Source organism: Pseudophryne corroboree, chromosome 1, assembly GCF_028390025.1.
Source record: "Pseudophryne corroboree isolate aPseCor3 chromosome 1, aPseCor3.hap2, whole genome shotgun sequence".
NCBI classification, from domain to species: Eukaryota; Metazoa; Chordata; class Amphibia; order Anura; family Myobatrachidae; genus Pseudophryne; species Pseudophryne corroboree.
In genome coordinates this window covers 406,396,892-406,421,385 of record NC_086444.1, presented here as the reverse complement: position 1 = coordinate 406,421,385, position 24,494 = coordinate 406,396,892, and the positions used below count along the sequence as shown (strand labels likewise).

Below are 24,494 nucleotides of genomic sequence, written 5' to 3'. Positions count from 1 at the left end.
CTGGTAAAATCATGATTTTAATAGATTCTTGTTAAAAATATATAGAATTATCGGAGTTCAAAACTTATTCTATGTGATTCAAGACTATTGTGCAAAAAATATCTATATCAATTTAGTAAATAATTAGCGAAAATTGCTATAATATAATGTAAGCCGGAAAAGCTTTAGAATTCACAAAAAAGGGGAGGGGGAAACACCTACTAGTCTCAATGGTGTCTGTCAAGTGAATATATGACCATCATTCATACTGCAAAAATCCCAAATGGAAAAAGTAGTTGCAGGGAATTAAATCATAGGTCATATGAATCCGAGTACCCATCTGTGACTTAGAATTGGGCAGCAAAATTTATTTGCAGTACCAGGATGTTCCAAGGTGGTCTCCCATCCGAGTACTGGTCCGGCCCTCCACTGCTTAGCTTCCAAGATCGGAAGAGATTGGGCATCTCCAGTGGGGTATGTCCGCAATTTCTTAAGCTAGCCCTTTCATTTGTCACTTTATATTGGAAATGGAATCGTTCATATTTTCAACAAGAAAAATGAAAGAAGGACAGACACACATGTGAACGGCAGGCTCAAAAAGTGCAGATTGGATATGACAATTGTATGGCAAACAAGTATCAAGGCCATAAATATCCAATCAAAGTGAATCCTTCCTTATTTGTATTGTACTATACACCAGTCAATTGTATATAGATAACAAAATCATTCTTGGTTGTGCTGTCTAAATAAGACAGTAATAAGCATAAATTAATCACCAAGAAAGAACAGGGGAATTACTACAAAGAATCCTTTATAGTTAGTGGGTTAGTATCTGTGTTTTTCTCACAACCAAAGATCCACCATTGGTATACAAAATCTCTGAAATAAACAAAAATGAGAACAAATATTGTAGTATCAGGGTGTTCCAAAGTGGTCTCATCCAAGTACCAAACCTGTCCACCGCTATATAGCATTAATGCTCAGATGCAATTAAGCACCATTCGTGGAATACATCCGCAATTAGATGCTTGTCACTGATTGGTATGGTCACCTTCAATCATAGTTTTTGGAAAAAGCATATGTTAGAAGGGCAAATAATAATTAGATGAGTATACCATCTATGTGTACCTATGCAGGGTATGCAGTTGGTTAATTACCACAGCATTTAGCATATTACCCTGCAAAAGAGTATATGGTCAGAACACAACAGGTGTAAGCTTGTAAGGCAAAACCATCATAGGTCATTCTATAATGAGCAACAAACACATATTGATCCAAGCCTAAAAGACTTGGTAATGTAAGAATAATATTACCACTAACCAGTAATGTAGCAGAGAGCTTATTTGCTAATCACCCTAGATAAAGATTGTTAAATAAATAAAACATGACAGGTGCTATTGTACCAGACACTTGGTTAATTTCATACAATACCAAACTGTAGACTTTGATATCCCAGGTTTTCTGGTGCAGGCAGTGGGAATGTGAACAACGGGATAGGTGCAGCTGATCCCCGCTGCTCCTGCCCGAAATCGAGCTCCAGCGGATGGGGGGAATATCGCTGCGTCCCGCCGTATTTCCCCGCTAGCGAGTTCCAGACACTAGGGGATAGTTTATGTGAGTATCCGCCTCTCTTGTGCCCGTAGACGAGCTCCGGCGGGTGGGGGTAGCCGCTAACTTCCGCGGCTTGTATGGTTGCCTGGTAACAGGCTGTGATGGTCCGGCTTCCAGGTCACGTATGCGCACCACGTGACCATTAGGGTCCTGACGTACGTTTTGCTGGTAGGCTTGATCACAGGACGTAAGTCGTCACTGTGGGTTTAGATTTTTAAAGGAGAGTCTGATTGCTGATAGGAGATTCAGATTTGATGGACAGTTTCCTCGATCTATCCAATTAGTGCATTTTTTCTATAGTGACGAAAGCCTTATTAATTAACTTCTTTTTGAAGAAAATGCAATTACATTGCAATTCCATTATTAGATGTTGCTGCTAAAGCATTTGTTATGCATAGAGCTGTCCCATAATTGGGTATATAATAAGAATAAACAGGAATTGAAGGCGGGGGAGTGATAATAATTAATTAATAATTGATAAAAATTAATAATACAATTAAAAATTTTTTATTATTAATAATTTTAATTTTATTATTAATTTTTATCAATTATTAATTAAATATTATCACTCCCCCGCCTTCAATTCCTGTTTATTCTTATTATATACCCAATTATGGGACAGCTCTATGCATAACAAATGCTTTAGCAGCAACATCTAATAATGGAATTGCAATGTAATTGCATTTTCTTCAAAAAGAAGTTAATTAATAAGGCTTTCGTCACTATAGAAAAAATGCACTAATTGGATAGATCGAGGAAACTGTCCATCAAATCTGAATCTCCTATCAGCAATCAGACTCTCCTTTAAAAATCTAAACCCACAGTGACGACTTACGTCCTGTGATCAAGCCTACCAGCGAAACGTACGTCAGGACCCTTATGGTCACGTGGTGCGCACACGTGACCTGGAAGCCGAACCATCACAGCCTGTTACCAGGCAACCATACAAGCCGCGGAAGTTAGCGGCTACCCCCACCCGCCGGAGCTCGTCTACGGGCACAAGAGAGGCGGATACTCACATAAACTATCCCCTAGTGTCTGGAACTCGCTAGCGGGGAAATACGGCGGGACGCAGCGATATTCCCCCCATCCGCTGGAGCTCGATTTCGGGCAGGAGCAGCGGGGATCAGCTGCACCTATCCCGTTGTTCACATTCCCACTGCCTGCACCAGAAAACCTGGGATATCAAAGTCTACAGTTTGGTATTGTATGAAATTAACCAAGTGTCTGGTACAATAGCACCTGTCATGTTTTATTTATTTAACAATCTTTATCTAGGGTGATTAGCAAATAAGCTCTCTGCTACATTACTGGTTAGTGGTAATATTATTCTTACATTACCAAGTCTTTTAGGCTTGGATCAATATGTGTTTGTTGCTCATTATAGAATGACCTATGATGGTTTTGCCTTACAAGCCTACACCTGTTGTGTTCTGACCATATACTCTTTTGCAGGGTAATATGCTAAATGCTGTGGTAATTAACCAACTGCATACCCTGCATAGGTACACATAGATGGTATACTCATCTAATTATTATTTGCCCTTCTAACATATGCTTTTTCCAAAAACTATGATTGAAGGTGACCATACCAATCAGTGACAAGCATCTAATTGCGGATGTATTCCACGAATGGTGCTTAATTGCATCTGAGCATTAATGCTATATAGCGGTGGACAGGTTTGGTACTTGGATGAGACCACTTTGGAACACCCTGATACTACAATATTTGTTCTCATTTTTGTTTATTTCAGAGATTTTGTATACCAATGGTGGATCTTTGGTTGTGAGAAAAACACAGATACTAACCCACCAACTATAAAGGATTCTTTGTAGTAATTCCCCTGTTCTTTCTTGGTGATTAATTTATGCTTATTACTGTCTTATTTAGACAGCACAACCAAGAATGATTTTGTTATCTATATACAATTGACTGGTGTATAGTACAATACAAATAAGGAAGGATTCACTTTGATTGGATATTTATGGCCTTGATACTTGTTTGCCATACAATTGTCATATCCAATCTGCACTTTTTGAGCCTGCCGTTCACATGTGTGTCTGTCCTTCTTTAATTTTTCTTGTTGAAAATATGAACGATTCCATTTCCAATATAAAGTGACAAATGAAAGGGCTAGCTTAAGAAATTGCAGACATACCCCACTGGAGATGCCCAATCTCTTCCGATCTTGGAAGCTAAGCAGTGGAGGGCCGGACCAGTACTCGGATGGGAGACCACCTTGGAACATCCTGGTACTGCAAATAAATTTTGCTGCCCAATTCTAAGTCACAGATGGGTACTTGGATTCATATGACCTATGATTTAATTCCCTGCAACTACTTTTTCCATTTGGGATTTTTGCAGTATGAATGATGGTCATATATTCACTTGACAGACACCATTGAGACTAGTAGGTGTTTCCCCCCCCCTTTTTTGTGAATTCTAAAGCTTTTCCGGCTTACATTATATTATAGCAATTTTCGCTAATTATTTACTAAATTGATATAGATATTTTTTGCACAATAGTCTTGAATCACATAGAATAAGTTTTGAACTCCGATAATTCTATATATTTTTAACAAGAATCTATTAAAATCATGATTTTACCAGTTTAAGACATGTATACAACCTAGTTCCTCTGAGTTAGAGTGCTCCCAAACAAGAGTCTACTTCTTTTTCCATTTCTCTTATTTGGTATTTTTCTCAAAATATTTCTGACTCATGGGAGCACCACTGAATGGTAACTATATTTAGTGCACCTTAAAAGACATACTATCTTTCTATATGCACAGTTACCTTAATCTGAAGCAATTCTATAACATAAATTTCAGTTTCTCAGAGGACATTACTCAGATTGCTTTTCGTACAAAAATTGTTGCTAGACCGGTGCGGCTCCCACAAACCCCTTTCTTGAACTATTTAATTATACTAGATTAGCACATGCAGTGTACATAGAATTGCCATTCTGCTTATATAGACAGCAAAGAGTGGCTTGCAGTCTGGTAAGCAAGTGCTCCCTCTCTCTGACAGACATTCACTAACTCACAGGGACTACTGTACATAAACAAAAAGGCGTATATTGCACAAACTATAATAAAAACATTCCTTCCTGTCCCCCAGTCATGCAGTACTCCTAATAAAAAGCCTACCTGTCCTCTAATCATGTAGTATTCTTAATAGAAAGCTTTTGTGTCCTCCAGTCTTGCATTACTCCTAATAAAAAGCACCTGTACTCCAGTCATGCAGTACTCCTAATAGAAAGCTTACCTGTCCTCCAGTCATGCAGCACTCCTAATATAAAGCACCTGTACTCCAGTCATGCAGTACTCCTAATAAAAAGCTTACCTGTCCTCCAGACATGCAGCACTCCTAATATAAAGCACCTGTACTCCAGTCATGCAGTACTCCTAATAAAAAGCTAACCTGTTCTCCAGTTATGCAGTACTCCTAATAAAAAGCCTACCTCTTCATCAGTCATGCAGTACTCCTGATATAAAGCCTACCTGTCCTCCAGTCATGCAGCACTCCTTATAGAAAGCCTTCCTGTCCTCCAGTCATGCAGTACTCCTAATAAATAGCTTACCTGTCCTCCAGTCATGCAGTACTCCTAATAAAAAGCTTACCTGTCCCCCAGTCATGCAGTACTTCTAATAGAAAGCTTACCTGTCCTCCAGTCATGCAGTACTCCTAATAAAAAAAGCTTACCTGTCCTCCAGTCATGCAGTACTCCTAATAAAAAGCTTACCTGTCCCCCAGTCATGCAGTACTTCTAATAGAAAGTCTACCTGTTCTTCAGTCATGCAGTACTCCTAATATAAAGCCATCCTGTCCCCCAGTCATGCTGTACTCCTAATATAAAGCCATCCTGTCCCCCAGTCATGCTGTGCTCCTAATATAAAGCCTCCCTGTCCCACAGTCATGCAGTACTCCTAATAATAAAAGCTTACCTGTCCTCCAGTCATGTAGTACTCTTAATAGAAAGCCTACCTGTTCTTCTTTATGCAGTACTCCTAATAGAAAACCTACCTGTCCTCCAGTCATGCAGTACTCCTAATAGAGAACCTACCTGTCCTCCAGTCATGCAGTACTCCTAATAGAAAGCCTACCTGTCCTCCAGTCATGCAGTACTCCTAATAGAAAGCCTACCTGTCCTCCAGTCATGCAGTACTCCTAATAGAAAGCTTACCTGTCCTCCAGTCATGCAGTACTTCTAATAGAAAGCCTACTTGTCCACCAGTCATGCAGTACTCCTAATAGAAAGCCTACCTGTCCTCCAGTCATGCAGTACTCCTAATAGAAAGCCTACCTGTCCTCCAGTCATGCAGTACTCCTAATAGAAAGCCTACCTGTCCTCCAGTCATGCAGTACTTCTAATAGAAAGCCTACCTGTCCTCCAGTCATGTAGTACTCCTAATAGAAAGCCTACCTGTCCTCCAGTCATGCAGTACTCCTAATAGAAAGCCTACCTGTCCTCCAGTCATGCAGTACTCCTAATAGAAAGCCTACCTGTCCTCCAGTCATGCAGTACTCCTAATAGAAAGCCTACCTGTCCACCAGTCATGCAGTACTCCTAATAGAAAGCCTACCTGTCCTCCAGTCATGCAGTACTCTTAATAGAAAGCTTTCCTGTCTTCCAGTCATGCAGTACTCCTAATAAAAAGCCTACCTGCTAAGCACCTCATTGCTGCTATTCACAGCACCTGTCCTCTCTCTTGGTTGGTGATATGATCATTGGGGGTCATTCCGATCCGATTGCTCGCTGCAGTTTATCGCAGCGCAGCGATCGGGTCAGAACTGCGCATGCGCCGACGCGTGCCGGACGGCCGAAGGCCCCTAGCGATCGCCTCTGCCTGATTGACAGGCAGAGGCGGTCGCTGGGTGGGAGGGAGCTGGACAGCCTCGTTTAGGGGGCACGGTCTGGCCAACGCAGACGTGGCCGCTGTGCGATGCTTTTGCATTTCTGCGGGGCGGACTAGCCCTGTGCTGGGCGTCCCCCCGCATGTCTGAGTGCCTGATCGTAGCTGTGCTAAATTTAGCACAGCTACGATCAACTCGGAATGACCCCAAATGTCCTAACATAAACCTCCAAACACTTCACTATGATATTTTGCTGTTTACATTGATATTCATATTGTACTACACATTATACCTCACTATTTATACTTAAACCTCTGCACACATCATTAAATTCCCATACATTAGACTTATGTCGCCATACTCTGCTATGCCAGGCAGGGACACATTGCACTACATTCACCTCCTGCTTATTACACTCCCAGATACTGGTTTTCACTAACATGAAACTTAAATATGTATAATGTATGCAGTACTTCACATCGCCACGTGCTGAGTGCTAAGAGAAAGAAGTATAAGCTCCAAAAATGCAAAAATCTTAATTAGTGATAGTAATTAGCAATCCACTTTGTTATAACAAGGCATCTATACAAAGACAAATAAGAGGACATTTCTTGTATCACAGATGCTCTGACTTTTGCATGGGCCAGCAGATCCTCAGCAGCATAATTCCCTATTCCTCTCCGTCACCTGGAGGTTATGGCAGGTTTTCAGGAAACTTCTGTATGTCATAGTCCTTAAAATCCTTTAATAGCTGGACTCCCTGAATAAGTGCAGAAATATTATATATGGCCCTGGGACCATGCTTGTCTAATCTGCATGTCAAGGACAGACTGCTCCACAAACGGCTATTAAGAATTGTACAAGCAATGTATTTTTGTTTGACAGATATCGCAGTGGAATTCGTGGATACATGAAGTCAGCAGTGCTGGATTTGCTAAGAAGGTACCTACAGGTTGAAACTCAATTCCAGCACTGTGAGTAATGAACTATGCTTGGTGATCCTTCCTGCTTATATGTGAATGTGGACAAACAAAATAATCTTGCCCCTCACCACATAACTGAACCTAAGGGTGACATATAAACACAATTTACTTAAATGTAATACTTTTTTCTGAATTTAACAAATAGAAACTTTTGGCCTAGGGGTGCCATGAAAAAGATTCTGATTCTCTAGAGCGCTGTGATTCAAAGAAGTTTGGGAACCACTGGTCTAGAGTATAAAAAAAAGATAAAAAAATAATACAAGTCAGTCTAAAGGCAGAAGTATGCAATCTTCTATACTCTATGGTAGTCCTTGTAGAAATACAGTAGCTTTCCTTAAGCATGGTTTCAATCACATTGTTGTAGAGACCATTAGCTTTTAAGAATTATGACTTCAATAGCCACACTTTTTGAAAGCCAATCGAACTAAATCCTGATGAAGAAAAGAACCCTGACCTAGAAGGTCTTGTCTTTAGAGGAGGCAACCAGGGTGGTCCTACCAACATTTTGATTGTTTATGTACCACAGCCTTCTTGGCTAGTCCCTCTCTCCAACTTTCTGAGGCCCCTAAGATGCATAGCAATTGAAGGAAAAGTTACATTAGTTGAAGTTTCCAAAGGACTGACATGGTGTGTTTTAGATCCCTGCGTCTCATACAAAATCCTTTTTTGTGAATTTGCGCCAAGGACAGTGGGTGTCCTATTAGGACACCCACGAGCCGCGGCTTTACCAAAAAGACGCAGCAGCTACTGCAAATGCGTCCACCTGAATCACCCCCATAACCTGCTTGTTAGAGGCTGCAATTAGGGAAATTCTAAACTGGAGGCAAGTATCCTTTCCTGACATTATCAGCCTAGATTTGTGCAATACTGGAAGCAAATGAACTTGTGGGACAAGGGAGCAAATTTTTGCAGTTGGGCAGATGTAGGTGATGCCTTACTAAGTTGATGTACCTACATTTGCTATGGTGTGTAGAAACATTATTTCTCTATCGTCCTAAGTGGATGCTGGGGTTCCTGAAAGGACCATGGGGCATAGCGGCTCCGCAGGAGACAGGGCACAAAAAAGTAAAGCTTTACTAGGTCAGGTGGTGTGCACTGGCTCCTCCCCCTATGACCCTCCTCCAGACTCCAGTTAGATTTTGTGCCCGAACGAGAAGGGTGCAATCTAGGTGGCTCTCCTAAAGAGCTGCTTAGAGAAAGTTTAGTTTAGGTTTTTTTCTTTACAGTGAGTCCTGCTGGCAACAGGATCACTGCAACGTGGGACTTAGGGGGAAAGTAGTAAACTCACCTGCATGCAGAGTGGATTTGCTGCTTGGCTACTGGACACCATTAGCTCCAGAGGGATCGAACACAGGCCCAGCCGTGGAGTCCGGTCCCGGAGCCGCGCCGCCGACCCCCTTGCAGATGCTGAAGCGTGAAGAGGTCCGGAAACCGGCGGCTGAAGACTCCTCAGTCTTCATAAGGTAGCGCACAGCACTGCAGCTGTGCGCCATTTTCCTCTCAGCACACTTCACTGGGCAGTCACTGAGGGTGCAGAGCGCTGGGGGGGGGCGCTCTGAGAGGCAAATATAAACCTTATACAAGGCTAAAAATACCTCACATATAGCCCATAGGGGCTATATGGAGATATTTAACCCCTGCCTGACTGGAAAAATAGCGGGAGAAGAACCCGCCGAAAAAGGGGCGGGGCCTATCTCCTCAGCACACGGCGCCATTTTCTGTCACAGCTCCGCTGGTCAGAACGGCTCCCAGGTCTCTCCCCTGCACTGCACTACAGAAACAGGGTAAAACAGAGAGGGGGGGCACATTAATGGCTATATATATATATATATTAAAGCAGCTATAAGGGAGCACTTAAGATAAGGATATCCCTTGTATATATAGCGCTTTGTGGTGTGTGCTGGCAGACTCTCCCTCTGTCTCCCCAAAAGGGCTAGTGGGTCCTGTCTTCATTAGAGCATTCCCTGTGAGTTTGCGGTGTGTGTCGGTACGTGGTGTCGACATGTATGAGGACGATATTGGTGTGGAGGCGGAGCAATTGCCAAATATGCAGATGTCACCCCCCAGGGGGTCGACACCAGAATGGATGCCTTTATTTGTGGAATTACGTGATGGTTTATCTTCCCTTAAACAGTCAGTTGAGGACATGAGGCGGCCGGACAATCAATTAATGCCTGTCCAGGCGCCTCAAACACCGTCAGGGGCTGTAAAACGCCCTTTGCCTCAGTCGGTCGACACAGACCCAGACACGGGCACTGATTCCAGTGACGACGGTAGAAATTCAAACGTATTTTCCAGTAGGGCCACACGTTATATGATTTTGGCAATGAAGGAGACGTTACATTTAGCTGATACTACAGATACCGTAAAACAGGGTATTATGTATGGTGTGAAAAAACTACAAACAGTTTTTCCTGAATCAGAAGAATTAAATGACGTGTGTGATGAAGCGTGGGTTGCTCCTGATAAAAAGTTGATAATTTCAAAAAAGTTATTGGCATTATACCCTTTCCCGCCAGAGGTTAGGGCGCGCTGGGAAACACCCCCTAAGGTGGACAAGGCGCTCACACGCTTATCCAAACAAGTGGCGTTACCCTCTCCTGAGACGGCCGCACTTAAGGATCCATCAGATAGAAAGATGGAAGTTATTCAAAAGAATATATACACACATGCAGGTGTTATACTACGACCAGCTATAGCAACTGCCTGGATGTGCAGTGCTGGAGTAGTTTGGTCAGAATCCCTGATTGAAAATATTGATACCCTAGATAGGGACAATGTTTTACTGTCGTTAGAACAAATAAAGGATGCATTTATCTATATGCGTGATGCACAGAGGGATATTTGCACACTGGCATCTCGGGTGAGTGCTATGTCCATTTCAGCCAGAAGAGCCTTATGGACACGACAGTGGACAGGCGATGCGGATTCAAAACGTCACATGGAGGTTTTGCCGTATAAAGGGGAGGAGTTATTTGGAGTTGGTCTATCAGACTTGGTGGCCACGGCTACTGCCGGGAAATCCACTTTTTTACCTCAAGTCACTCCCCAACAGAGAAAGGCACCGACCTTTCAACCGCAGCCTTTTCGCTCCTACAAAAATAAGAGAGCAAAGGGCTTGTCGTACCTGCCACGAGGCAGAGGAAGAGGGAAGAGACACCAACAGGCAGCTCCTTCCCAGGAACAGAAGCCCTCCCCGGCTCCTGCAAAAACCTCAGCATGACGCTGGGGCCTCTCAAGCGGACTCGGGGACAGTGGGGGGCCGTCTCAAAAATTACAGCGCGCAGTGGGCTCACTCGCAGGTAGACCCCTGGATCCTGCAGATAATATCTCAGGGGTACAGGTTGGAATTAGAGACGGATCCTCCTCATCGTTTCCTGAAGTCTGCCTTACCAACCGTCTCTTCCGAAAGGGAGAGGGTGTTGGAAGCCATTCACAAGCTGTACGCTCAGCAGGTGATAGTCAAAGTACCCCTATTACAACAAGGAAAGGGGTATTATTCCACTCTATTTGTGGTACCGAAGCCGGATGGCTCGGTAAGGCCTATTCTAAATCTGAAGTCCTTGAACCTCTACATAAAAAAGTTCAAGTTCAAGATGGAGTCACTCAGAGCAGTGATAGCGAACCTGGAAGAAGGGGACTTTATGGTATCCTTGGACATCAAGGATGCGTATCTACACGTTCCGATTTACCCCGCACACCAAGGGTACCTCAGGTTCATTGTTCAAAACTGTCACTATCAGTTTCAGACGCTGCCGTTCGGATTGTCCACGGCGCCTCGGGTCTTTACCAAGGTAATGGCCGAGATGATGATTCTTCTTCGAAGAAAAGGCGTATTAGTTATCCCATACTTGGACGATCTCCTAATAAGGGCAAGGTCCAGAGAACAGCTGGAGACAGCTTTAGCACTATCTCAAGAGGTGCTAAGACAACACGGGTGGATTCTGAATATTCCAAAATCCCATTTAATCCCGACAACTCGTCTGCTGTTCCTAGGAATGATTCTGGACACGGTTCAGAAAAAGGTTTTCCTTCCAGAGGAAAAAGCCAAGGAGTTATCCGATCTGGTCAGGAACCTCCTAAAACCAGGAAAAGTGTCAGTACATCAATGCACAAGAGTCCTGGGAAAAATGGTGGCTTCTTACGAAGCAATTCCATTCGGCAGATTCCATGCAAGAATATTCCAAAGGGATCTGTTGGACAAATGGTCAGGGTCGCATCTGCAGATGCACCTGCGAATAACCCTGTCACCAAAGACAAGGGTGTCACTTCTGTGGTGGTTGCAGAAGGCTCACCTATTAGAAGGCCGCAGATTCGGCATTCAGGATTGGATCCTGGTGACCACGGACGCCAGCCTGAGAGGCTGGGGAGCAGTCACACAAGGAAGAAACTTCCAGGGAGTATGGACGAGTCTGGAAAAGTCTCTTCACATAAACATTCTGGAACTAAGAGCAATCTACAATGCTCTAAGCCAGGCGGAACTTCTCCTGCAAGGAAAGCCGGTGTTGATTCAGTCGGACAACATCACGGCGGTCGCCCATGTAAACAGGCAGGGCGGCACAAGAAGCAGGAGTGCAATGGCAGAAGCTGCCAAGATTCTTCGCTGGGCGGAGAATCACGTGATAGCACTGTCAGCAGTGTTCATCCCGGGCGTGGACAACTGGGAAGCAGACTTCCTCAGCAGACACGATCTTCATCCGGGAGAGTGGGGTCTACATCCAGAAGTCTTCAACATGTTAATAGACCGTTGGGAAAGACCAATTGTAGACATGATGGCGTCTCGCCTCAACAAGAAACTGGACAAATATTGCGCCAGGTCAAGAGATCCACAGGCAATAGCTGTGGACGCACTGGTAACTCCTTGGGTGTACCAGTCAGTGTATGTGTTTCCTCCTCTGCCGCTCATACCAAAGGTATTGAAGATCATACGGCAAAGAAGAGTAAGAACAATACTAGTGGTTCCGGATTGGCCGAGAAGGACTTGGTATCCGGAACTTCAAGAGATGCTCACGGACGAACCGTGGCCTCTACCTCTGAGAAGGGACCTGCTACAGCAGGGTCCCTGTCTTTTTCAAGACTTACCGCGGCTGCGTTTGACGGCATGGCGGTTGAACGCCAGATCCTAAAAGGGAAAGGCATTCCAGAAGAAGTCATTCCTACCTTGATTAAGGCACGGAAGGAAGTCACCGTGAAACATTATCACCGCATTTGGCGAAAATATGTAGCGTGGTGCGAGGATCGGAGGGTTCCGACGGAGGAATTCCAACTGGGTCGTTTCCTACATTTCCTGCAATCAGGATTATCTATGGGTCTCAAATTGGGATCCATTAAGGTTCAAATTTCGGCCCTGTCAATATTCTTCCAAAAAGAATTGGCCTCTGTCCCTGAGGTCCAGACTTTTGTCAAGGGAGTACTGCATATACAGCCTCCTGTGGTGCCTCCGGTGGCACCGTGGGATCTAAATGTAGTTTTAGATTTCCTCAAATCCCATTGGTTTGAACCATTGAAAAAGGTGGATTTGAAATATCTCACATTGAAAGTGACTATGTTACTAGCCCTGGCCTCTGCCAGGAGAGTATCTGAATTGGCGGCTTTATCTTATAAAAGTCCTTATCTAATCTTCCATTCGGATAGGGCAGAACTGCGGACTCGTCCGCATTTTCTCCCTAAAGTGGTATCAGCATTTCATCTGAACCAACCTATTGTGGTGCCTGCGGCCACTAGCGACTTGGAGGACTCCAAGTTGTTGGACGTTGTCAGAGCCTTAAAAATATACATTGCAAGGACGGCTGGAGTCAGAAAATCTGACTCGCTGTTTATATTGTATGCACCCAACAAGTTGGGCGCACCTGCTTCTAAGCAGTCGATTGCTCGTTGGATTTGTAACACAATTCAACTTGCACATTCTGTGGCAGGCCTGCCACAGCCTAAAACTGTAAAAGCCCACTCCACAAGGAAGGTGGGCTCATCTTGGGCGGCTGCCCGAGGGGTCTCGGCATTACAACTCTGCCGAGCAGCTACGTGGTCGGGGGAGAACACGTTTGTAAAATTTTACAAATTTGATACCCTGGCAAAGGAGGACCTGGAGTTCTCTCATTCGGTGCTGCAGAGTCATCCGCACTCTCCCGCCCGTTTGGGAGCTTTGGTATAATCCCCATGGTCCTTTCAGGAACCCCAGCATCCACTTAGGACGATAGAGAAAATAAGAATTTACTTACCGATAATTCTATTTCTCGGAGTCCGTAGTGGATGCTGGGCGCCCATCCCAAGTGCGGATTATCTGCAATACTTGTACATAGTTATTGTTAACTAATTCGGGTTATTGTTAAGGAGCCATCTTTAAGAGGCCCTTTCTGTTGTCATACTGTTAACTGGGTTTAGATCACAAGTTGTACGGTGTGATTGGTGTGGCTGGTATGAGTCTTACCCGGGATTCAAAATGCCTCCCTTATTGTGTATGCTCGTCCGGGCACAGTACCTAACTGGAGTCTGGAGGAGGGTCATAGGGGGAGGAGCCAGTGCACACCACCTGACCTAGTAAAGCTTTACTTTTTTGTGCCCTGTCTCCTGCGGAGCCGCTATGCCCCATGGTCCTTTCAGGAACCCCAGCATCCACTACGGACTCCGAGAAATAGAATTATCGGTAAGTAAATTCTTATTTTAGTTTTGTACTACAGGAAGATGGCACAAAGAGATTGCATTTTAACACATCCCTTGTTTGTGGAATGGTTCTTTGCCCTTTCTACAGAAGATATTGAATTTTCCACCAAACTAGGATCATAGGATCATCTTGCTTTCCATAGACTGAAATGCGTGGGTACCATAACCTACACTTGGTATGAAGTAGACTCAGAAAAATTAATTGTAGGTGCTCTTCCTGGAAAAAATCATTTGGCAGCTCCCTCCCTCATCTCTCCCTTTTACTCCCTTACAGAAGGCAATACCGTTCACCTTACTCTTATCTCTCTCTCTCTCTCTCGCACACACGCACACTTTCTAATGCACGTCTTCCTGAAATTAATTGTGTGTGTTTCTTAAAAGATAGCTGTAATGAGTGTACAGTAATGAGGTGTGGTAAAAGTATAATGCTGATATTGTTCTTCTAGCCCACGATGACAAGTGTGTGATAAACTTACGGGAGCAATACAAACCAGATATGACGCCTGTATTAGAGTGCATTTTCTCACACGCCCAGGTGGCGAAGAAGAATGTCCTTGTCACCATGTTAATTGTGAGTATTACATCCAGCACCATACTTGTATAGTCTAACTTTTTTCTCCATGAGTGTTAAATTTCAGTATGGGTGTGTGACTTGATGGGCTTACTTTGCCACTATCTTGGGCGTTCTTCTTATCGTCTCTATCCAGCCATTACTGGCCACTTGTACAGATGTCACTTGTCCAAATCAATCATGAGCTGTATGTTTCACCAACACAGTTGCAGCGGGTAGGGGATGTGGAAGTTGCAATCTCTGTCCATTTACTGCCAGGGTGAGGTAGTGGTGGTGTACAGTTTTTGTCTTCATCTGGCTCCAATATGTCTTAACTGGGAGATTTAGTCTTTTATTCTCCCTTTCAAACTAATTTACAGAACTTTGTCCCCGATGTTTAGTACCATCTCTAAGTGGAACGCTCCAACCAAATTCTGTCGCTGCAGGAGTGCTCGTCTGTGGTGTTTTACTCCTTGGAACAACCAAAGTACCATAACTACCGTCCGATCCACCTGGCCACCTCTATGATTATCCTTTCATTTTCTTTTTAATTTGACACATTTTTAGGGTTTTTTTTTTGCACAAGCAACTCTGTGCTGACTATAACTTAAAACATTAAACCTTTCCACCAGCATGTGCCAGGTTAGAGAAGGGAAAGGGGGGGGGGGGGTCACCTGCCCCCCTTTCCCCCGTAAAGGCGTACCTCTGCAGCAGACACGTGTGTTCGTGAAGGTATAAAAGGGGTAGAAGGGCACTGACTAGATGATTTGCTAACGAAATAGCTTGCCGGAAGGAGCTAACCGAGTTTGAATAGGGGATCATCGTAGGCTGCGCAATGACATGTTTCCTGGGTGAAGCTGGACTGGTATACAAGCTCAGAAACCATCTGGTGGAGATTTCTCGCCTCCTGAGCTCACCTTAGGACATCGGCGTTACAGTTTAACAGGTGTACCGTCCCAGTCAAACTCGCCACCTGCCACTGTCCCCGTAGAACCTCTGGCATGAATTGGAGTGACAGGTACATACTAGGCCAACTCGACATTCAGTGTCGCATTTGATCACTGTACTTAAGGCGGAATGGCAAAACATACCATCGACTGTTGACCAGGAACTTATGGACAGTTTGACAAGATTTTGGCAAGAAGGGGGTCTGCAGTATACTGCACGTGTATGGACCTACAAAGTACTGACGTCCATAAAATCTCATTTATCTTTTTGCTGCCACTGTCCAACCACTTTTGTCTACATAGTGTAGTAATGGATAGGTGAGAATGACTAATGCTATACCAGGTGTTAGGTTGTGCTTGATGTTAGAATGATGGTTGATGGCTAAGGATATGAACGGTATAAAAAAGGCTATAAAAACACAATTTTTTGTACCATGTTCTTAAGAAATACCTTTGCCTCCTATACAAAGTTCTCTTAGTAAACATGACATTTCTCTTTCATCCACTAGGGGACACTGGAGCTTTCTTAGACAGTAGGGGTGTGAAGCTTGCAACCGGAGGTGTGGCACAATCTAAATGAGTATTGTCTGCACAGCCGGCTCCTCCCCCTTCACATCCCTCCTCCCTCAGTTTGAAAAATTGTGCTGGAGGTACAGCACGTGGAGCACTGAGCTCCTGACTAAAGATCTAAAACAGTATGCTGCTTCCACCTAATAAAAGGGAGACAAGGCTGCTTATATTGGAGAGACAAAGATCCCTTTTGAAGGGACCTGCATCTCTCCACAGGAGATCCTCTACTCAGTCAGCCTCACAGTGAGTACTGTTTTTTTACAAGAGGGGCCATGCTAGGTTTCTTATTTTTATTCTTTCTCCCCTGTTAGATATTCCCTGTCAGCTAGAAAAGCGGTCACCAGGGTGTACAGCGCGCCGGGGGACAGAGAGAGCAGTTCGCCCACAGCAGAGCATTCAGCCACGTGAGGGAAAACATTCTTTATCCCCTGTCAGATAGCCCCTGTCAGCTACAAAGCGGTCACCAGGGTGTACAGCGCGACGGGGGGAAAAGAGCACAGTCCACCCACAGCAGAGCACTACAGGGAGACATTAATGGCGCCGCTGTGGGAAGCGGTCCCGATGCGCGCCAGCCAGCCACACTGCTGTTGTTTCCGCGCGGCTGGGGGGATCCTTCAGCCGCGCGCGGGGAGACACTCCTAACGCCGCTGCGGGACGTAAGAGGAAGCGATCCCGGAGGGCGCGCGCCAGCCAGCCACACTACTGTTGTATCCGCGCGGCTGGGGGGATCCTGCAGCCGCGTGTGGGGAGACATTCATAGCGCCGCTGCGGGACATAGAAGCGGTCCCGGAGCGTGCGCGCGCCAGCCATCCCCACACAAGTTGTATCCGCGCGGCTGGGGGGATCCTTCAGTAGCGTTAGAGTAGGATCAGTGCGCCCCCCATAGTGTTTTTAACATAGTGAGGGCAGATAAATAACCAACGCTGGCTGCTTTAGAAGAATCTGTAATGGTTAAGTGGGAACACATAGTAAAAATGTGTCCATGTCGGCCATTTTAATAATCCCTAACTGGCACCATCAAGGGGGAAGGGATAAACCCTCCCTCTCATATAAAACAGAGAAGGATATTTAGGGAAATAGCTCCATCTGCTGGTAAAATTATATAATTAGAAATGTGAGGATCTCCTGAACAAAATAATTCTGCCTTATTGGTTATATTTTCAAGGGACTTCTATTTTAAAGATCCTGCTGAAAATACAAGGAAGCAAGTGGACCAAAACTCTACCATCGTAGCCAAGTTAAAGTTGTGGTGTGAGGGTTGCTTGTCGGCTGGTGGTTTTAATTATATATATATTTCTCTGACGTCCTAAGTGGATGCTGGGACTCCGTAAGGACCATGGGGGATAGCGGCTCCGCAGGAGACTGGGCACAACTATAAAGAAAGCTTTAGACTACTGGTGTGCACTGGCTCCTCCCACTATGACCCTCCTCCAGACTTCAGTTAGTATCTTGTGCCCGGCTGAGCTGGATGCACACTAGGGGCTCTCCTGAGCTCCTAGAAAGAAATCCTTGAACACATATATAAAAAAATTTAAGTTCAAGATGGAATCGCTCAGGGCGATTATTGCAAGCCTGGACGAGGGGGATTACATGGTATCACTGGACATCAAGGATGCTTACCTGCATGTCCCCATTTACCATCCTCACCAGGAGTACCTCAGATTTGTGGTACAGGATTGTCATTACCAATTCCAGACGTTGCCGTTTGGTCTATCCACGGCTCCGAGGGTCTTTACCAAGGTGATGGCCGAAATGATGATACTCCTTCGAAAGAAGGGAGTTTTAATTATCCCGTACTTGGACGATCTCCTGATAAAGGCGAGGTCCAGGGAGCAGTTGTTGGTCGGGGTAGCACTATCTCGGGAGGTGCTACAACAGCACGGCTGGGTTCTAAATATTCCAAAGTCACAGCTGATCCCTACGACACGTCTACTGTTCCTGGGGATGGTTCTGGACACAGAACAGAAAAAAGTGTTTCTCCCGGAGGAGAAGGCCAAGGAGCTGTCATCTCTAGTCAGAGGCCTCCTAAAACCAAAACAGGTGTCGGTGCATCACTGCACGCGGATCCTGGGAAAGATGGTAGCTTCCTACGAAGCAATTCCATTCGGCAGGTTCCATGCAAGAACTTTTCAGTGGGACCTATTGGACAAGTGGTCCGGATCGCATCTTCAGATGCATCGGCTGATAACCCTGTCTCCAAGGACCAGGGTGTCTCTGCTGTGGTGGCTGCAGAGTGCTCATCTTCAAGAGGGCTGCAGATTCGGCATACAGGACTGGGTCCTGGTGACCACGGATGCCAGCCTTCGAGGCTGGGGGGCAGTCACACAGGGAAGAAACTTCCAAGGACTATGGTCAAGTCAGGAGACTTTCCTGCACATAAATATTCTGGGACTGAGGGCCATTTACAATGCCCTAAGTCAGGCAAAACCCCTGCTTCAAAACCAGCCGGTACTGATCCAGTCAGACAACATCACGGCGGTCGCCCATGTAAACCGACAGGGCGGCACGAGAAGCAGGACGGTGATGGCAGAAGCCACAAGGATTCTCCGATGGGCGGAAAATCATGTGTTAGCACTGTCAGCAGTGTTCATTCCGGGAGTGGACAACTGGGAAGCAGACTTCCTCAGCAGGCACGACCTCCACCCGGGAGAGTGGGGACTTCATCCAGAAGTCTTCCAAATGATTGTAAACCGTTGGGAAAGGCCACAGGTGGACATGATGGCGTCCCGCCTAAACAAAAAGCGAGAAAGATATTGCGCCAGGTCAAGAGACCCTCAGGCGATAGCTGTGGACGCTCTAGTGACACCGTGGGTGTACCGGTCGGTTTATGTGTTCACTCCTCTTCCTCTCATACCAAAGGTACTGAGGATAATAAGGAGAAGAGGAGTAAGAACTATACTCATTGTTCCGGATTGGCCAAGAAGAGCTTGGTACCCGGAACTTCAAGAAATGATCTCAGAGGACCCATGGCCTCTGCCGCTCAGACAGGACCTGCTACAGCAGGGGCCCTGTCTGTTCCAAGACTTACCGCGGCTGCGTTTGACGGCATGGCGGTTGAACACCGGATCCTGAAGGAAAAGGGCATTCCGGAGGAAGTCATTCCTACGCTGATTAAAGCTAGGAAAGAAGTTACCGCAAACCATTATCACCGCATTTGGTGAAAAAATGTTGCGTGGTGTGAGGCCAGGAAGGCCCCAACGGAGGAATTTCAGCTGGGTCGATTTCTGCACTTCCTGCAGTCAGGGGTGACTATGGGCCTAAAATTGGGTTCCATTAAGGTCCAGATTTCTGCCCTATCGATTTTCTTCCAGAGAGAACTGGCTTCACTACCTGAAGTTCAGACTTTTGTTAAGGGAGTGCTGCATATTCAGCCCCCTTTTGTGCCTCCAGTGGCACCTTGGGATCTCAACGTGGTGTTGGATTTCCTAAAGTCACATTGGTTTGAGCCACTAAAAACCGTGGATTTGAAATATCTCACGTGGAAAGTGGTCATGCTGTTGGCCTTGGCTTCGGCCAGACGTGTATCAGAATTGGCGGCTTTGTCATGTAAAAGCCCTTATCTGATTTTCCATATGGATAGGGCAGAATTGAGGACTCGTCCCCAGTTTCTCCCTAAAGTGGTATCCGCTTTTCATCTGAACCAACCTATCGTGGTGCCTGCGGCTACTAAAGACTTGGAGGCTTCCAAGTTGTTGGACGTAGTCGGGGCCCTGAAAGTCTGTTTCCAGGACAGCTGGAGTCAGAAAGACTGACTCGCTATTTATCCTGTATGCGCCCAACAAGTTGGGTGCACCTGCTTCAAGCAGACTATTGCTCGCTGGATCTGTAGTATGATTCAGCTTGCACATTCGGCGGCTGGACTGCCGCATCCTGAATCAGTGAAAGCCCATTCCACGAGGAAGGTGGGCTCCTCTTGGGCGGCTGCCCGAGGGGTCTCGGCTCTACAACTTTGCCGAGCAGCTACTTGGTCGGGGTCAAACACATTTGCAAAATTCTACAAGTTTGACACCCTGGCTGAGGAGGACCTAGAGTTTGCCCATTCGGTGCTGCAGAGTCATCCGCACTCTCCCGCCCGTTTGGGAGCTTTGGTATAATCCCCATGGTCCTTACGGAGTCCCAGCATCCACTTAGGACGTCAGAGAAAATAAGATTTTACTCACCGGTAATTCTATTTCTCGTAGTCCGTAGTGGATGCTGGGCGCCCATCCCAAGTGCGGATTGTCTGCAATACTTGTATATAGTTATTGTTTAACTAAAGGGTTATTGTTGAGCCATCTGTTGAGAGGCTCAGTTGTTATCATACTGTTAACTGGGTATTGTATCACGAGTTATACGGTGTGATTGGTGTGGCTGGTATGAGTCTTACCCGGGATTCAAAATCCTTCCTTATTGTATCTGCTCTTCCGGGCACAGTATCCTAACTGAAGTCTGGAGGAGGGTCATAGTGGGAGGAGCCAGTGCACACCAGTAGTCTAAAGCTTTCTTTATAGTTGTGCCCAGTCTCCTGCGGAGCCGCTATCCCCCATGGTCCTTACGGAGTCCCAGCATCCACTACGGACTACGAGAAATAGAATTACCGGTGAGTAAATTCTTATTTTTTTTTTATTTTTTTTAAACTTTATATATTTTTATCCTGCTCCTTTTTCGATATAAGGAGTGGAACAGTAATTCCAGCCGAATCTGATACTTTTGCTTCCGTCATCTCTCACAGCCTTTCTCTTCCTAGTTTAAAGGGTGAAAGCGCCGTGAAGTACCCTGATAGGGGGTTTAAACAGCATGTCTAAAGCAGGACGAGGGAGTAAGACCTCCAAGACCTGTTATGTTTGTAGAGCACTTGGGTTGGCAGCTCTGGGGTGTGCGTCTCCTGCTTAAACAAGGACGCTCCACCTGGGAGCAGTGCTCTGGCTAGGTCACAAACTTGCAAATACAATTTTCAAGGTGATGGCAGAATCACGCAGCAATCAGAATGGGCGGCGGGATTCTCCAAGACGATGGAGGAATTTATCATCAAGTTAATGCCGCCCGCACAAACAGAGACGACTGTGCGCAAGGCAGTTAAAAGACCTCTTCCTCTTATACTGGAAAGGAGGAAGAGGGTCTTCTCATTGATACAGAAGGTGAGTTAATTGAATCTAACCTGGACGCCGAGTTTCCGGAAGAGGACACGGCAATCTCGGGTTTGGATTCTTTAATTGACGCAGTCAAAGAGTTCCTAAACTTTAAGGTAGAAGCAGTAGAGGAGCCAGAAGATTTCGAATTATTCGAATTCTAAAAGCCGCGTTCAGCAGTGGTTCAGTATATGCTTCCCTAGGAAGGTTGTCGAAGAAGACAATCTTACCAATATCTAATGTAAAAGGTGCAGCACCGAGACTGGCGATCGTCTGTGCTTGAGTCAACAAGGCCATGGGGGCATGGTCTGGATGTATTGTACAGGCTATTGAAAGGGAATATAGCTTAGAAGAGTTACCCAACTAGCGGAACAGATTTGAGAATCTGCTTCATACTTAGGTCAAGCCTCAAACTATATTAGCACTAGACGGCTTTTATGGTTCAAAGGATGGCAAGGAGACTCTGACACCAAGAGGTAGTAGCCCTCCCCTTTGGAGGGGAGATACTTTTCAGTTCAGAGCTGGACAAGTGGATTTCGCCGGCTACAGGAAAATCCATCTTTCTACCTACTCCTTATACGAGAACCGCTCCACAGGTTGGGAGAGGTTATTCGGGACCAGCGATTAAATCATTTGGATCGCAGTCTTTTCGAGCACGAGGAAGAGGTAGAGGCCACTCACAGGCAGCAGCCAGACAAAACCGTGACATGACGGGTCACCGGCTCACCTAGGGTCCCCCTTGGTGGGCGCACGTCTGGACATCGGGGCCAAAGCCTCACCAGAACTTTGGATAACCGATGCCTCGGTGCCCTCAGAAAGCGAGAGCACTACTGACAACAATTCAAAAATTGCTAAAGTCAGAGGTCATTATTCCAGTTCCCAGCTCTTAGAGAGGAACGGGTTTTCTATCCCAATCCTTTTGTCGTACCAAAGCCAGACGGGACGGTCAAATTCAAGATGTAATCAATCCAGTTGGTCATTGCAGGCTTAGAACAAGGCGAGTTCATGGTATCCATTGCCATAAAGGATACACAGGTACAGCAGGCATATCCTAATGAATAGAGCTACTGCCTTGCAGTTCCCCCGCCCCGGGTCCAAAACCCACACATTACCATTTATATCTGCTTATCCCTATCTGGACTCCTCACCACGCTTACTTAAGGTTCGCACTGGTGACGGATCACTACCAATTCAGGGTCTTGCCGTTCGGCCTGTCATCAGCCCCGAAAATCCTTACAAAGTTCAGGGCAATCATGGTTGCAGGTTTGAGACCATTGAGGATTACGATTATACCTTATCTAAACTGTCTACTGATCAAGGCATCATCTCAGGAACAGTTGATTAAGGATGTTCGGACATCCTATCAATTCCTCATTCAACATGGGTAGATTGTGTGTTTCCAGAAATCCAACCTCATGCCGACTCAACGGATTCCGTTCCTCGGTCACCTCTTGCACACGGTACAATTGAGAGTATTCCTACCAGAAAACAAGGTCCATGACCTACAGAGATTAGTGGCTCAGGTACTGAGGACACAAATGGTTACTCTACAACTCTGGGTGCAACTTCTCAGAAAGATGGGGGCTTCGTTCGAAGCTTTTCAGTACGGCAGACTTCATTCCCGACCATTCCAGATGAACCTCATCGCTCAGGGAGCAGGTTCGCATTGGCTTCTATATCAAAGAATCTGACTTCAACCGCGCATACGAACCTCCTTAATTTGGTGGTCGTTGCACAGGAATCTCGCAGCAGGCAGGAGATTCGGCATTTGGGATTGGAGAATGCTAAAAACAGATGCCAGTTTCAGAGGCTGGGATGCTGTCCTGGAGGGACGTCCGTTTCAGGACAGGTGGACGTTACAGGAGAGCAAGACTACCCATAGACATTTTCGGGCTAAGAGCGGTTTACAACGCGCTCCTCGTAGCCGTAGACCTAGTCGGGGGTCAGCACTTAAACATACAGTTGGACAATGTCACAACGACAGCTTACATAAACCGTCAAGGAGGAACAAAAAGAAGGATGCCGTTACAAGAAGCCACAAAGATCTTGTGGGTAGAAAGGCGCAACATCATCCTCTCGGCAGTGTTCATTCCAGGTGTGGAGAACTGAGAAGCAGATTATCTCAGTCGCCAGGACATGCATCCAGGAGAGTGGAGCCTACATCCACGGATTTTCAACATGCTGGTGAGGAGATGGGGTCTACCTCCGGTCGACCTAATGGCGTCTCGGCCAAACCATCAGCTGCCCAGATATGTGTCCAGGACACGAGATCCAGCTGCGGAAGGAGTGGACGCATTAACACTTCCTTGGTATTACACAAAGGTTTACATCTTCCCACCTGTCCCACTCATACCCAGGGTTCTGAAGAGGTTGAAAGGAGAATGCGTGTGGGCGATTCTAATCGCACCAAGGCCCCGCAAGAGTTGGTACTCAGACCTGCGAGGGTTACTAGCAGAAGATCCTTGGGGGTTACCTCAGAGAGAGGACCTGTTATCTCAGGGTCCGTTCCATCACCCAGACCTGAACAGGCTGCGTTTAACGGCGTGGCTATTGAATCCCGGATCTTAAGAATCAGAGGGATACCAAGTACGACCATTTCTACGATGATTGCCGCTAGGAAGCCGGTCACAGCCGGGCACTACTACAGGATTTGGAGGAGGTACATGGACTAGTGTCAAGAACGTGGGTGGAATTCGACGAACTTCCACTTATCCAGGGTTCTACTCTTCCGTCAGGCGGCCTACGTAGGACTGAGGCTGGGATCTCAGAAAATTCAAATTTCGGCTCTCTCCATTCTATTTCAACAGCAGTTAACATCCTTGCCAGTGGTTCAAACCCTTTTACAGGGGGTTCTGAGGATACAAACCCCTTTTCGTCCTCCTACTGCACCATGGGATTTAAATTTGGTGTGGGAAGTTTTGAGATCACCATCTTTTGAGCAGTTAGCAGGCACAGACCTGAACTATCTCTTAGAAGGTCACGTTATTGATTGCCTTGTCTTTGGACAGGCGGGTTTCGGAGTTGGGTGCCTTATCATGTAAAAGTCCTTTTTCAATATTTTTCATGAGGATAGGTGCCGGACAAGAGCAGATTTCCTTCCTAAGGTTGTTTCTGGGTTTCATGTAAACCAGCCGATTGGGGTCCCGTCTTTCCAGGCTATCGCTGATGGGGACGTGTCCTTGGTTGTTGTCCGAGCTTTACTGGTATACGTACAAGTTACGTCGTCAT

The 24,494-nt window shown here is 45.9% G+C and overlaps 1 protein-coding gene and 2 pseudogenes across 11 annotated transcripts in view; 2 read left to right on the top strand and 1 right to left on the bottom strand.

The window, feature by feature from the left end:
* ACACB (acetyl-CoA carboxylase beta) overlaps positions 1-24,494 on the top strand; it is a 469,976-nt gene that overhangs the window by 286,524 nt on the left and 158,958 nt on the right. For all 11 annotated transcript variants that reach the window (XM_063913243.1, XM_063913244.1, XM_063913242.1 and 8 more), the window contains 2 exons: positions 7,334-7,422; positions 14,538-14,662. In XM_063913243.1, coding sequence (XP_063769313.1) covers positions 7,334-7,422; positions 14,538-14,662 — 214 coding nt within the window. The remainder of the gene's footprint in view (positions 1-7,333; positions 7,423-14,537; positions 14,663-24,494) is intronic.
* Positions 348-467, bottom strand: LOC134935678 (5S ribosomal RNA; annotated as a pseudogene).
* LOC134935996 (5S ribosomal RNA) lies at positions 3,736-3,855 on the top strand (annotated as a pseudogene).